At 54.8% G+C, this 15,100-nt stretch overlaps 1 protein-coding gene across 1 annotated transcript in view; it reads left to right on the forward strand.

The window, feature by feature from the left end:
- The window catches only part of LOC100720893 (collagen alpha-1(XIII) chain), a 74,495-nt gene that overhangs the window by 33,412 nt on the left and 25,983 nt on the right, over window positions 1–15,100 (forward strand). The window contains exons 15-22 of the mRNA XM_063239620.1: window positions 5,606–5,650; window positions 6,472–6,504; window positions 7,205–7,231; window positions 10,749–10,802; window positions 11,463–11,549; window positions 12,947–13,000; window positions 14,108–14,152; window positions 14,489–14,557. Coding sequence (XP_063095690.1) covers window positions 5,606–5,650; window positions 6,472–6,504; window positions 7,205–7,231; window positions 10,749–10,802; window positions 11,463–11,549; window positions 12,947–13,000; window positions 14,108–14,152; window positions 14,489–14,557 — 414 coding nt within the window. The remainder of the gene's footprint in view (window positions 1–5,605; window positions 5,651–6,471; window positions 6,505–7,204; window positions 7,232–10,748; window positions 10,803–11,462; window positions 11,550–12,946; window positions 13,001–14,107; window positions 14,153–14,488; window positions 14,558–15,100) is intronic.

Consider the following 15,100-nt stretch of genomic DNA (forward strand, 5'->3'; position numbering starts at 1 on the left):
ACTTGCTACACACCAGGAGGCCTTTCCTGCAACACAAGGTAGAGTTTAGCTTCTCGGCCTGTTAAGTTTGCTAATGATTAGTTCTGTCCAATAGTCTGAGCCTGGTGTCATTTTAAAGCCAGCAAGGCCAGCTTCTCCATTGGCTCCTTAAGATCAACCCAGCATGGCCTGCAGCCCTCATACGGCCCCTACACCCGCCCTGGGCCAGCCCTCCTGCTTCTAGACACTGCTAGCATTATGTGCACCCATATGGTACCTATTTGATCCAAATTTATGACATGGATCTACTTTAAATACAAGATGCAAAGTGTATTTACAACCTTGGCTGTCTGTCAAGAAGATTGATGAGTATTGTCAGACAGATGTGGGTCCCAAGCCCCCCAGGAGCTTATCTCTAAGTGCACTGGAGCTGGTACAGTACTTGTCTCACCATGGGGGCACTCCTGTCACCCCTGTGGTCTGGGTGTTATGCCCAGAGTTTGCACAAAGGACCCTGGCTAAGGCTCACATTCCTTCCTCCAGGCCACGAGCCAGGCAATTTTAGACCAGAGGAGGAGCAGCACCCAGACCTCATGCCACAGCCAAGCCCAACTATAATTACTCCTCCCAGAGGCCTTGGCCACACTCCCCAGAGACAAGGACACCCATGAGAAGAGATCCACTGGATGCTTGCTCACTCCTGCCAAAGGGTGTCATGATTCTGCCAGACAGTAAAAGCTCATGCAGTGCATGTGAGTCTGTAGAATGATGACCAGCATTCTTATAACTACCTCTCTGGTCTCTTCCATATGCCAGGCTGGACACCCAGCACTCCACCATTTGACTGCCTCCCTGTGACAGCCTCAGAGATGGGTCTTACCCTCATTCCAGTTCATAAATCAGCACAGTGAGGCTCACAGAAGCTCTCCGCCATCTGAAGCTAGGAAGTCGTGGAGCTGGGTCTCTCTGGTTTACAGCCTTGCTCGGAATGGTTTATTCTAGGAGTGCCCAGGGACCTTATGCCTTAACCTTTCCCGGAAAGGCAGGGAGATGGAAACTAAGCTGTTTTCCTTCTTATGAGAGAAAAAAAAAAAAAGTGGTAGCTGGATTCAGGTCCTGCCTGGAGCCTCGTGGCTCTCAGCAAGTGTAAGTAGCTGGAGGGTTGGTGGCAGAGGACCTGGTGCCCCGTGTAGGTGAAAGGCAGAGGCAGTGCGGTGCTTGGCCCAGCGGCTGACTTGGCTGAATCATCCTGGAGAGTCGGGGTGGCCCCTGACTCCTGATACAGCCAGAGCACAGTGTCTTGGCCTTGATGACATTTGTTCCAGAAAGCTTTCGGCACTCCATGCTTGCAGAGGGCCCTAGTGACCCCAGACCTCTTCCTGTACATCAGAGGGGCCCCTGGGGGTGTAGGGACAGAAATTTCTTTCAAAGTCATGAAATGTCAGTGGGGACATCCAGACTGGTTAAATGAAAGCAGATCAGAAAACGGAGAACACAGATCTGAGGCCACTTGGGGGCTGGAGCCCCCACCCTGTGCTCTCCAGGCCCTGATTCTCCCGTACTCCGGTCCACGGATTAATTAGAGCTGACTTTTTCTTTCTGGAGCTAAATACAAAATCAACCGATCTCAAATTGAGATTAGAGGCCAGCCGCCCTTCCAAAGGCCTGCCCTTCAATAGGGGACCCGACCCCGGTAATTCCCCAGATCACTTCCTGCCGGCCCTAATTACCGGAGTACAGGGAACCTAGGATTTCCATAGTTCCGGTCCTCACTGGCCTGGAGACCCACTGGCACAGGGAAGCAGGAACCACACTGCCTTTTCCCGGAAGGATGGCCTGGGAACTCTTAGAGGGGAGAAAAGCAAGACCCCCCCCCCTTCCCAGCTTCTCCAGCCCAGTATGGGGCCCTCAAGCACTCCCCACTGTCAGATGGCCTTCCTCCTCCCCTGCAGAGAACAAAGGTTCTGTGCGCCCTGCCTTCTGCCCAAAACACCCCTCCCACTGCCTCGTGTCAGGCAGATCCATTCATCTCCTGAGCCTCCACCTGACCTTTGTTGGCTGGCAAGCTGACCTTGAAGCCTCCTCCCACCCCCAACATCCCTCTATACTCTCTTCTTTCCAAGTTCCTTTCCCGCTTGTTCAACAAAAAGTAAATCACCAATTAAGAGACCATTTGCATACGAGACAATGCAGCCCCCTGCATCCTGTCCTCTCCATAAAGGTCAGGTCCTCCCACCTGGAGACTGTGCAAAACAGAGAACCCACTGATGCTGGGCCCTGGGGAGTCTGAGCTGCAGCTCCTAAGCAGGGACCGCGACAGGCCTTTCAGGTCATTCTGGGCAACCACCATGCTTCCCCGACCTCCTTATCTTCAGCGACTACAACCCTTCCTTCCAGTCATCAGCTCTTGGCACCAAAGCTAAAGAACCAGCCTCCCAGAGGTGTGGCAGCTGCCTCTGCCAATGTATGAGAGCAAACGGGCCAAGGCCCTTTGTATGCTCAGGGCACCCACTTCCCCCAGATTGGTTGCAGAGCTTCCCCACTGGGAAGACAGAGGGAGGCAGAGGTAGAGAGAATGGGGACCCATGGACTTGGGTAGACTGGCAGAGCCGGACCCCTAAAGAGAAGCACAGATCTGAGTGAGCAGATCTGAACTGAGTACTTCCCAACCTACATCCTTGAAGCAGGAAACCTTAACAGAGTTGAAACAGGAGGTGCTAGGTAGATGTCACACACATGCCACAAGGGAACAGCTCCATGGACAGCACAGTTGCAGTCCTCAGCAACAGCCCACCCTCTGTTCCCCTGCAGATGTGCCCTTGTACAGCACCCTGGCTCCTGGAGGATAGCTGGCCCTGTCTGTCCCCACCCACAATCCAGGAAGCAATGTTTCCTGGTCTAAGGGAAGCCCAGACCCCCAGCTCTGAGGCCAGGGAGTCCTGAGCAGTGAGACTAATGAGAGCAGGGTGAGCTGTGGGGGTCAGCGGGGCACCTCTGCTTCCTGCCCTGACATGGGGATCAAGGGAGCCTGGGTCACGTGCACAATGAAGGGACTTGACCTCGAGGGGAGGGCAGGGGCAGGGGTCACCGCCCTAATGAGCAGGGCCACCCCCCCAGGAGGCTCAGTTTCTCTGAGATGTGTGTAATGTAGACGCATCCCGCTGTGGGTGGGAGGAGAGGAGAGGAGGTCCCCGCTGCCCCTCCTGGACTTGTCTTTCAGGCAGAGCTCAGAGTCCCTCCCCCAAGAAGCTGCCAACAGACCAAGTATTGCCCTCCTGCTACGGTTCCCTGCCTCCTACAGGCCGCAGAGGCAGAAGGGCTGGCTGAGTGGAGGTGGGGAGAGGCATCTGGTCAAATCTCATTCTGCAAGCCAGGAGCCTGGACCCAGAAAGGGGAAATGGCACAGAGATGCCCAAGGCTGTGGGACAAGGAGGACTCTTGGGGGGAAACTGAGGAAGAGACAGGGGAAGGGGAAGAAGGACCATCGAGAGGCTCCAAACAGTGGGGGACTTCCGAGTTGAACTTCCACCGCACCTCCGAACCGGGGCCTCTCTCTGAGGCCTTCTGGCTGAGTTAGCCTGATGGAGTTGCGGCGAATTTCAGATGAGATCCTGTTGCGCCCTCTTCTGGCCACAGAGCAGCCCTGCACATGCAGGAGCCCCACCTCCTGGTGTTCCCAATGCTGGAGGCTGAGCTGCTACAGACACAGACCTGGGGACCCAGCAGAGAGACAGCAGCCCGCAGCGACTATCTGATGGAAGTGGATGGAACATCAGATCACCTGATGTCAGGGCAGTCACAGGGCAGGAGCACCTTGACCTGGGAAGAGAGCAAAGCTGTGTTCAAAGCTTTGCTATGCGCCACCCTGGCAGTCATCCCTGGCCTCTTAGCAGAGAGACAGGAGCATCTGTTCCACATTAGAAGGACCCTTGGAGCTGAACAGGAGGCTCGGAAGGCCAGCACTACAGGCAGGGAGTGTGCAGTCGGGGCTGGGCCTTTCTCTGCTCTTTCCACAAGGGGAACTTAATGGGTGGGACAGGCCTAGGGCACCGGTTTGAGTGCTGTGGTCATTTACCGAGGCCAGCTCCGCCGTACCTACCTGTGGCTGAGGGGCCACCATTAGGGATAAAGAAGGGGTTTGGCGTTTGGAGCTAAAGATTCTGGGCTTCTGCAGAATTCAAAAGAGAATGAAGCTAAAGTTGACAGGCAGATGTCCATCTCTGTGTGCCGGTGACCAGTGCAAACTGGTCACCAGGGGCATTGAGTAGCCAGCAGTGAGTCCTGGGGGATGACACAGAGGGGTGACATTTGACCAGAGCCCCAAATAATACTTAGGGGCTTGTGTTGAGGAAATGGCAGAAAGGCATGGAAGCATGACAGTGCTTGCTAGCAGGGACTCGCATAATAGTTGATGTGTCCCAGAATGAGAGGTGAAAAGATGAGGAAGAGAGTGGGTGGCAAAACACCATGCCCAGGAACAGTGCCCAGCAGGAGACTGTGGGCAGGGAGGTGCTTCACCCAGCCCGTGTGCTGGAAGCTTGCCTGGATGCCAGCCCAGGACCTATCACCAAGGAAGAGGACAGACATCATTGTAGTCATACCAGGAGGAAAGAGGACCAGGACTTCCTGTAAGATGGCGGAGAAGTGGGGGTAGACAGCAGAACAGGTCCTTGGGAGAATGCCAGCCTGGTCCACTGGTCCAGCACTCAGGCCTCACAGGGCAGCTTCCTGGGAGCAGGCCCGATCAGGCTCTGTGTGGTCAGTTCCCAGCCCCGACCTTCAGGTGGAGAAGCTGCAGCAGGCTGGCTGCTGTCACCTTTGCTGGACAGCACTGTGGGCTTCTCACTGGGGCTTCCTGTGGGTTTCAAGTCCTGGAGACGGGCACTGCCTTCCTTCCTCCCCTGATGTGGCCAGTTGAAGTCTCAACACACCTACCCTTGGCCCGTTGGTCACTGCCTGTCATCTCCATCCCCCTGTAGTGTGTCCACCTTTCTAGACTCACTCCCTCCTCTCAATACAATGTTGTCACCAGGAGATAAAGAGGTCAAAGGTAAAGAGGAGCAGGCCTGAGATGGCAGAGCAAAGCCCATGACATACCAGGGAAGCCACAGCTGGCCTGGGGAGGGTCAGGGAGGAGAGTAGAGAAGTGGACACATGCAGGCCGGGGGCCACAGGAGTTAGGCCCAGGATGAAGAGAAAGGGGAGCCCCTGTCACTGTCAGCACACCTGATGCAGGGAAAAAGGGACACAAAGTACCAGGCAGGGACAGGGAAGGGATGCAGTAGCTCAGGAGCCATGTGGGCTGTACCTGCCCAAGGCCTGGCCCCATAGCACTGAAATCTAGGCCCCACTGGCCACCCATGTAGTAGCATGTCACCTTCTTTGCTAGACTTGGGTTCCATCAGTGACTTCTGTTTCTGAGGACCTTTTCTGCTCTGAATCTATGATTTGGTGTCGTGGAACTGAGGGTTGTGACCCTCATGGCTGTGGCCACAGCAAGGACCCCAGGGCTGACAGGGAGCTGGGCAGCCATGCAGCATCCAGGCAGGCATCCTTGCTGATCTCCTCACAGGCTGCAGGCCGAGTCCGGCCCTGTTCTCACAGTTTACCTCGTTCCTTCCTGCAGGGAGAGCGGGGGATGCCAGGGATGCCAGGCAAGAATGGAGCCAAGGTACCTGCTGCCCCTCCTGCACCCCAGGTCACATCCTCCATGACCACCCCCTCTCTCATGTTATGGGGAACCCCTGGAGTCCCAGCTCCTCCTTGGGCCCCATCTTGCTTGTGCCTTGCCAGAAAGAAAGGGTACACACTTCCACTACCCTGCCCTCTTTTGCCTGGCCTCAATCCCTCCCCAGCACCTTCCTGACTGGGCTCGGCCTCCTCCTGGGAGCTCGGAGTCATAAACTCCTCCTCAGGTAACTCAGCTTCTGGCTGCAGTCCTGAGACCCAGATGGGAAGTAGAGAATCAAAAAAGTCATCTCCACTTTGAATTTGCTGAGTAGCGCTTTGGGAAGCAACTCACTTGAAAGTAGGTGGTCTTGGGCCAGTGTGAAAACAGAGTTCAGTGTCAGCCAACTCCAGGCCATGAGGGCAGAGGTCCAGAGAAACGTGGTGAGGTCACCTGCCATATGCACTCGGGGCTGGCTGCACTTGGGAACACCAGCTCCTTCATTTAGTGTATTTTCTATTCTCCCCTTCCCCATTCAACTGTCCACCTCCACCCAGGGACAGCCTCTCTAGTCCAACTACCACCCAGTGGTAGTACTACCCCAGGGTGCCTCCCAGTGCAACCTGGGAGCCCCCACAGCTGGCCTGCCCCATGTCTCATCCCCAGATGCTCTCCTAGGGTACCAAGCTCAGCACTGCGCTCTCCTCATCCCCAGGAGCCAGAAGTGACAGTTCTCCTCCTGTCCCACCAGGAGGAGACTGGCCACCTTCTCCATGCTGCCCATGACTGCAAAAAGCTTTCATGCCTTTTTCTTTCTCTGCCAGGGAGCGCCAGGGATCGCCGTGGCCGGGATGAAGGTCAGTAGAAGTTGTACTCCACCCATCATGGCAGGTTTGGTGAACTGGTGCCCAGGACAGAGCAGGGGCAGCCCGGGCAGAGTGGCATGGTCACTAGACCAAGAAGAAGACACACAGGGTTAGATAGCATTTTGCATGCCAGACGCACGACCTAGAGACAGATGTTTAATTAAACCTTGCAAACAAGGGGCAAAGACTTAGCAGCCTGGGCTAAAGACTTCCCTAGCCTGGGAACAGGCACCCAGAAGCTAGCTTTCCCCTGCATTCTCTAGAACTCAGCAACCACTTGCTTCCAAAGCTGCAAGAGGGGACAGCAGGGGGGGGGTCTTTCCCCTGAACCCCCACCCCAACACTCATTCACATGGCAAGCAGGAGGGAGGCACCCTAGAAAACCAAATGCTCAGCATTGATCTCTGTCTAGATCTACTTAGGCAGGGGGATCCTGTCCACACCAGAGGCTCCTTCTTTCTCCCTTCTGGGTTGCCCCACGTGGGTTCCACCTGCCACAACCCTCACCTAAATGAAGGAAGACGAGGGCCCTCCAAGGGCAGCAGCCCAGGAGGCCCTTGCCAGCAGGGGAAAGCCAGGCTGGCCAGATGTTTTGCAACACCCGCTGCCCATGAAAGGGCTCCTTTGCTCATTTGTTCCTGCTTTTTCTGTTGCACATTTCTTTCCCTGAATCTTCCTTTTGTCCACGCAGGGTGAGCCAGGGATCCCAGGAGCCAAGGTATGGATGCAGAGGGAATGCTTTGGACTACGTGGTGCGTCCATAGAGGAGAAGGGGTCCGGGGAGAGGGACTGCTGTCCTTTGTTCTTGGTCGCCCAACCCGTCCTGGGCCTGGCTGAACCACTCACCTGTCAGGAGCACATTGTTGGTGCCCTCCTCTTTCCTAAATCCTGGCCTGCAGCCCACCAGCTGCAGCAGGTAGTGACCGTTGGCCCCTTGTCCCGTGTACCTAATAATAAGAGAAGTAATATGCAAAAAATATTTCCGTGGCCAATTAAGTTTGAGGAACACTGGGTTAACAAGCTCCTTGGCGGGAGGCCTCTCAGAGCCTTTAAGATGCTGACCATCCATTGGGAAGCCCTAAGAAGTCAGCATCTCACACAACATCAGCAAAGCTTTGCTGCCCAGTGCACCCTTCATTTAAGAGGTGTGACACTCTGGGATTCGGGTCTACACTGTCCACCCACTTCACCACTACTCTATCCTCTTTATCAGTGAATTTCCCTTATAGCAGGGAAGCCCGGGCCCCCAGGTTTGCTGTGAAAGAGGAGGCAGAGGGTAGGATAGCATGTATTTGAGTGTCCCCTTCCCCACCTCCACGGTGGATGTGTTGGCTGCAGCGTGCTATGGGAGCATGCATGCCAGCAACAAAGGATGCTGACATAGGCTGGCAAAGCTGAATCTGTGCTCAGAGCATGCCACCCCTTTTGGAAGCATTGGCTACCCAGCAAAAGTCCAGCAGGCGGGGGAACCTACATCTCATGTCCTGCTCATGATGAGTCACTGCAGGCCAGGACCTGCAGCCTTTCCCTGTAGACTGGCATGTTTTGAGGGAACACTGAGGCTGGGGTACAGCCCAGGAGCATCCCACACAGAGCCAGGCAGCTGAGATCTACTCAGGACTCTCTCCCCTCCCATCTCTCAGGCCCTGGCCCACACTCCTCAAGCCCTCTTGGCTGCTCTCAGGCCATTTTCCCATCTTGTAGCTATGGGGATGGAGCAAGGGGATTACTGTAGTCAGGGATTGCAAGGAAAACAGTTACATATGGGACACATAATTTATAGTATTATTTTATAATGGTCCCCAAAAAGTCAAATACAAAAGGAAAAGTACAGGAAATCTCTCCACACACTAATACCCAAAGAATCCAGCTGAGGGCCTGCACTGCATGGCAGTGTCCAGCAGGGAGTCCAGCTGAAGACCTAGAGCCCATGACAATGCCTTCCATGAGTCCAACTGGAGGCCTAGAGCCCACAACAATGACTCGTGTAAATCTGTTTCTTGGATCTGCACTGAGGAGGCTCAAAGGTCAGTGGTGGAAGCTAGAAAGTCTGTGCCAGCAGGCTGAGGATCTGCACTGGAGCCAAGAAGCGATGCTAAAATAAGAACCAGGGCCCCACCGAAAAGTACCACAGCCATCCTCAGCGACAGCGAGGTCCCAAAGCTCCTCCATGAGAACAGCCAGTTCATATCAGGAAGCCAGTGTGACAAGCTCCTCCTGGAGACTGAACAGCACACCATCTTCTCTCCAGAGCCAGGAAGTGATGCTCAAAATAAGGACCAGACCAGGGATTTAGCTCAGTGGCACAAGTAACTGCCTGGAAAGAGAAGGTTGTTGAGTTGGATCCCCAGTGCCCCCCCCCCACAAAAAGTAAGGACCAGAGCTCCCCCTCAAAGTGCACAGCTAGTCTTAGTGCTAACAAGATCCCCAGCTCCTCTGATAATGAGAACACCCAAGCTCATATCAGGAAAGAAGCTTGACAGCCTCCTCTGGGAGAACTCAAGGCAACAGAAGAACCAACAACTCCATGGAGAACCAACATTTCTTCTTCCTCTCCGGGTCTCCTATTTATCTTGGCAACAATCCTCAGATGGGCCATCTACACCCAGCACCATGCTGATTCAGTTCAGCTGGTGTTACACGTTGACCACTAGTTATATTCCACCACAAGGGAGATACTTGGAGACTGCCCATGTCATCATTTGGGACATCAGACTGCATGATGGCCCCAGGGCCTCCACTTCAGGTTATTGACTCTGGGAACCATCATTCCCCTTGCCAGGGAGACAGTCTCTTCCCACGCTGATCTGAGACTAAGCCCCCACTGGGGGACACCTGCCAGTGGACACAGATATGGACTGCGTTGTGTTCCACCACTGGATTTGCTAAAGCCCTAAGCGTCAAACTAACTGTCTTACAGGAAATGGTTTTAAGAGGTAATGAAGGTGATGTGAAGTCACAAGGGCAAGCCCCTAATCCAATGGGATGGGGGCCTGATCAAAGGGGGAAGAGAGATCTTTCTTGTGTGAAGACACAGCGAGAAGACAGCCATCTGTAAGCCAGAAGGAAGGCATCGCCAGAACGTGGCTTTGTTGGCACCTGATCTCAGACTTCCAACCTCCAGAATGGTGGGAAGAGAGATCTGTGCCACGCAGGCACCCCAGGCTGTGGTGTTTTGTCACACCTGAACCAGCTCATGCAGGCCCTCTGCAAGGACAAAGAACCTCAGGAGACCTGGGGCTGGAAGGGCTCTGCCACAAACTCCTGGGGCCTGGCTGGCTTCTTCTGTGAAATGAAACTTGGATTCATGTTATCTCAAAAGCACTCTGTGAGTCATGTCTGGGGGAAATCAAAGCAGTCTTCAGCAGAGGACAAACCCGGTGAGGGAACAGCTAAATCAAAGGACCGCAGAAGTGTTTGCTCACCGTTCTAGAGCGCGGAAGTCCAAACCTAGCTGTGGGCAGGGCAGGCCACTTCGGAGGCCTATGCAGGAGCATCTCGTCCTGCCTCTCCTCTCTCCAGGGGTGGCTGGGTGATCTCTGGTGTCCTTGGCTTGCACAAGCACCCATACCTCTCCTCTGCCCTCACATGGCACTCACCCTGTGTGTGTCCAACACCCCCTTTATAAGGAAACCAGCACACTGCAGAGGGCTTCCCTATCTGGTCCAGTAGGACTCGCCTTAACTAACTACCCTGCAGTGACCCACTTTCCAAATAAGGCTCCATTCTGAGGAACATGGAAGTAGGATTTCAGCATTTGAATTTGGGGGAACACGCTTCAATCCATAACAGGAAATAAACTTCCCAAAACATTCCTTCAAATGCAAGATTCCGTGAGATGATCTTCCCCCAGAGATAGGAAGAGGTGAGCAAAAAAGACACTTCTGAGCTGGCCAGGGAGGGCGTGGAAAAGTTTCCAAGGAAGGAAGAACTCCCCCAACTACTGGTTTGTGAATCCTCGTCTCCCCTGGGGACCCCAGAAAGCTCTAACTGCTGCTGGCCTTGGTGGAGATCTGTGGTCAGCGTTACTCCTCAGTCCTGACTGAAGAGACAAGGTCCTATGAGGAGCAGTGATCCAGGCCCGGGGTAGTGCAGTGGCCCAGGGCAGAGGCCAGTCTGGGATGGGGTCTGGGAAGAAGTGGATGGCCTATGGAGAGGCAGATAGACAGGAAGGAGGAAAGCAAGACATCCTGGAGAAACAGCTCCTAACCTCTGCTCTCTGCATCTCCCCACAGGGTGAGAAGGGGGCTGCCGGCTTCCCCGGGGTGCCCGGCCTCCTGGGACAGAAGGTAGGAATGAGCGAATTTGGGATGCCGGCTCCCTAAGTCCTCCGAGTCCTTCCCAGCCCCACACATTCCCTCGGGTCCAGCACTGGCAGTGTCCATCTTCCAGAATGAGGGAAGGGGTGGTGGACCACAGCCAGATTCTGGCCTGGGAGCTATGACCTGTCTGGATTTCTTTATGAATGCTCTGAAAACTTGACCAGAGTCACAATGAAAGATACTTCATTTAAAGGCACTTTTAAAATGAAGTCATCTTTAAAAGACTTAAGGTCAAATAAGTCCAGGGAAATTTACATGAGACAGGCCCCTTGCTCCCCAGCTTCCTGAAGGGCTCACCCAGCTCCGTGACCCTCTGCAGTTCTTCTCAACATTGCTTAGCTGCCACATGCTTTCTTCAGACCTCAAATGTCCCAAGCCTCTGGGGCGAATCCCACGGAGCGCGCTTTGGGAAACACTTGAGCTCAGTGCTGATGCACCCTCTCGGAGTCAGCTCCTCTCAATCCCACAGCCCTCGGGCTGGGTGGGATATGAAGACCTCTGCTGGGAGCCCCCAGGCCTTCTGTGTCCCGTGTCCCGGGGCCCCCAGCCTCTCTGCTGCTGTGAACTAGGGGAGGCAGCAGGCGAGGTGTCAACCACTCCGTGACTGACTCTGCCTTCCCACCTCAGGGGGAGAAGGGTGACGCTGGCAACTCCATTGGAGGAGGCAGGGGGGAGCCAGGCCCCCCAGGGCTGCCTGGGCCCCCTGGGCCAAAGGTGAGTCTTCCCCTAAACCAGTGTCAAAGGGGATGTCTTCAGCCCATTTTCAGCATCTCTGTGTCCTGGACACCTTGTCTTCTCTGTCCTTCTTACACCCCAGGTGTGTAATTTTTCCTAGTGGATTCAGGAAAGGTCATGGGACCAAGTTCCTGCTTCTAAGCAGGTTACCAACCCTCCATGAGCCATGCATTCCCTGGGGTTCAGATGGCAAACACAGAAGTCAGGGACTACTGGCCACAGGGGCCTTGGCATAACCAGGAAGCCCCCCACCATGGCTCAGGATAAGTTGCAGAGTGATGATCATCTTAGCCCACCTAGTGCTGGCATAAAGCAGTAGGCACAGCTGCTAATGGCGCTTTTCTCTCACTGCTTGGAAACTGCAGTGGTGCAGTTTGGTTTTCCCAAGCCTTGTGCCTCCTGTGTGGCTGGTTTGTTTCAGCAGCACAGGGAGATGGAGGAGGATATGAATTACTCTGTGTGATCTGAGGCAGTGTCCTCATTCACCCCACCAGCATGTGTCCAGAGCCCTGTATGGCCAGTGGGCTGCAGAGAACCTGCCCTCGCTTCCTTTACAGTCTATCAGGAGAAGCAAACCCACAACTCACAGTATGGAGGATAAGGGGCCACAGGGGCCCCCAGAGGCAGGCAGGCAGAGTGAAGGGGCAGGAAGGACAGCTGGGCAAGTCTACCTGCCACCTGTCTGTGCCAGGAGCAGATCTCCCAGCCTGAGCAGCATGTTCGCCAAACACAGCCCTGCCTCCTGGCCCTGGCACTGTCCCACTGAGCCAGGGTGTAGGACCTGTCATGGCTTGGATCTCAGCTGGGAGTTGGGGAGCTTACAACCATTGTCCTGGGACAAAGGGAAAGGGAGACTAGTATGCTGTGTCCCCAAACTCCAGTCCACTTTCCAGATCCAGACATAATGTCTAGTAACCGAAATACTTGGACAAAGCCTCCTCCCTCCCACCTCTCTAACTTTCTGTCCTGGAGTTCCTGGAGCACCCCGCCGCCCCCGCCCCCCCCCCGCCCTGATACTCAGAGTCCCATGTACCCCTCTGTCATCCAGTCAGGACCCAATGAGTTGTGCCTTCCCAAGTGTTCCAGGTCCAGTCAGGGGCTGCCTCTGGTCTCATGTGTACTAACCAAGAACCGAGGGGGCCTTGCCAGGGCGTCTAGACCCCAGTGAGCTGCACAGAATTCACAGGAGGAAGGGAGTGGGCGGGAAGGCCTCCAAAGGAGGTGTGACCAGGCTGGGCCCATCAGGGGCTTCAAGGCAGCTGAGTGAGAGTGGAAGGCAGCTGGAAGCCAGTGGAGAAAGAGAGGCCAAAGACTGAACCCAGAACAGGAGCAGCAAGCCCATCTTTAACCCCGATGCCATCTGTCTTCCTCCCCAGGGAGAACCAGGTGTTGGTGGCCAGGTTGGCCCCCCAGGACGGCAAGGAGACAAGGTAAGGAGCTCCCTCTCGCCCACCATATGCACGAGCTGCAGGATGAGGAACCCCTGAGAGAAACAGGCTGTCCCTAAACCCTAGGGCTGGGCTCCAGGACACCAAGCCGACGGACCGTGACCCTGGCTTCCTTCCCCTGGTTGGCTTGAGGCCCGGCACCATCCAGGAGAATGACAGTTGTGCAAAAGGCAGTCTGGGGTTGAGACACTTAGGTTGGCGAGTAACACCAAGCCCAAGCTTCGGGCAGTTCCCCGAGTCACAGGTCTAGTCAGGGCTGCCCCCACTCTCCAGCTTCTCCCTGTGAAAGGCTTGTGTCCCCCGGAGTAGTCATGGGTAGGTAAGTGGCAGTGGCTCCATACCCCACCAACTGGCTGCCTATAGAGCGAGTCCTCGGACCTGAGATATACTGAAGACTCCTGTTCCTGTATCTTCACTTTCTAGCTTGATTTTTTTCCCTTAGTATTAACATTATCTCAGGAAAATTAGGCCTGTGTTTTTTTTTCACAGCTGACATCTATTCCCCACCACTGTGCCCTGCTCCTTCCAACATGAACAACCTCCCAGCCCCCTCTGGGAGATCGGTGTCCCTACAACCTATGTCCTGCTAACTTACTTGACCCCTGCAATTCATCCTGCAGTTCAGCTCTTTCACAAGCAAAGCGACCCCTAAAAGACCAGATGGGCTCTCAGGGCGCCATCATTTTGCGCCCAGGCAATGGACAAAAAAAGTGGCTGAGCCTTTGTTACTTGTGTAGAATGGAAATCCAGAGAAACAAAGGCAGGGCTTCTGCTCCCGAGGGAGTAGCTGACTGAGGGGCCTGGGGAGCAGTGATCAGAGGGACAAAGGGGAGTTACTAATAACTAATATGGACGGGAAGAATATCATCAAGTGCCAAGAGGGAGGAACTCAGAGGAAGAGAAGGGTAAGGACAGGGTTCAGGGATGGCTCCCGAAAGGGTAGGACTTGCACTTTAATGCTGAGAGGCACCTGTGTCCTGGTGGTCTGTGCTAAACCGAGCCTCCTGGATGCCTCTCCTGTATGCCACTTAGGCTATCAGATTCCCTTGCACTCAGCTTTCTGAACATTTTCATTTTGTCATGCAACAGGGGCAGCCAGGAGCAGCTGGAGAACAAGGGCCAGCTGGCCCCAAGGTAAATGCATCTCTCTGTCACAGTGCAAAGCAGCTGGACCCTAAAGTATTGAGGGCAGGGAGGAGAAGAGTATGCTGGCCCCAGGCGGGAGGTCTGCATGACCACCATGATAGGACTTGGGCTTCTCGAGGCCTGCCTGTCCTGACTGTTGAAACAGAGGCTGCTCATCTGCTCTGTGATCCCCGCGTACCCTCTGAGTGTCTGGACTGCCTGACAAGCCCACTGTGGCCACCCCAGATCGCCCTGTGTGCAGGCTCAAACAGCCCTTGAGGGTCGCAGACCCTCTGATTCCTCCGGGTCAGCCCCTGGTTGAGAGCTCATCTATCTGCCTTTCAGGGCTCCAAGGGAGAACCTGGGAAAGGAGAAATAGTGGATTACAACGGCAACATCAACGAGGCTCTCCAGGTGAGTGGGCTGCAGCCCAGAGGCTGAGATCTGAAGGTTCTAGAGGACCTTGGCCCTGACCCTCAACAGGCCACTGAGTAGAACTTCCAGGAGGAAGTGGCCCCCTACCTTCCCTCTTTTGGCCTCCTGCTGTGCAGCATCCGGGCAAATACCCCCTCCCCTTATTGGGCATCGAGTGGCCTGCATGTGCAGGCTCAGCTGACTTAGGGTAATTTGGGGCCCTAAGGGAAGCATCCTGGCACCCTGTAAAGAGCCACCACCCAGAGCTGTGTTCCAACACCGGAGACACCTGCCTGTCTGTCCCTGGTGGAATCTGTCCTCCTGGAGTCCATCTCTCTTGCGTGTCAATTTTATCCTATTTCAAATTCATGTGCACCCCACAAATATATGTGCACCCCACAAAGCAAATTATCCCAGCTTTAGCCCTGTTGACACTCAGAGTTTGTGATTATGGTGGTGGGAGGGAGAAACTGCCTTGGGTATTGTAGGACATTTAGCAACAGCTCTCCCAACTATCTAGCAGGGACACTCCACCTGCAGTTG

The sequence above is a fragment of the Cavia porcellus genome, unplaced genomic scaffold (genome assembly GCF_034190915.1).
Source record: "Cavia porcellus strain 051 isolate PalLab524CR breed Dunkin Hartley unplaced genomic scaffold, mCavPor4.1 scaffold_28, whole genome shotgun sequence".
Classification (NCBI taxonomy): Eukaryota; Metazoa; Chordata; class Mammalia; order Rodentia; family Caviidae; genus Cavia; species Cavia porcellus.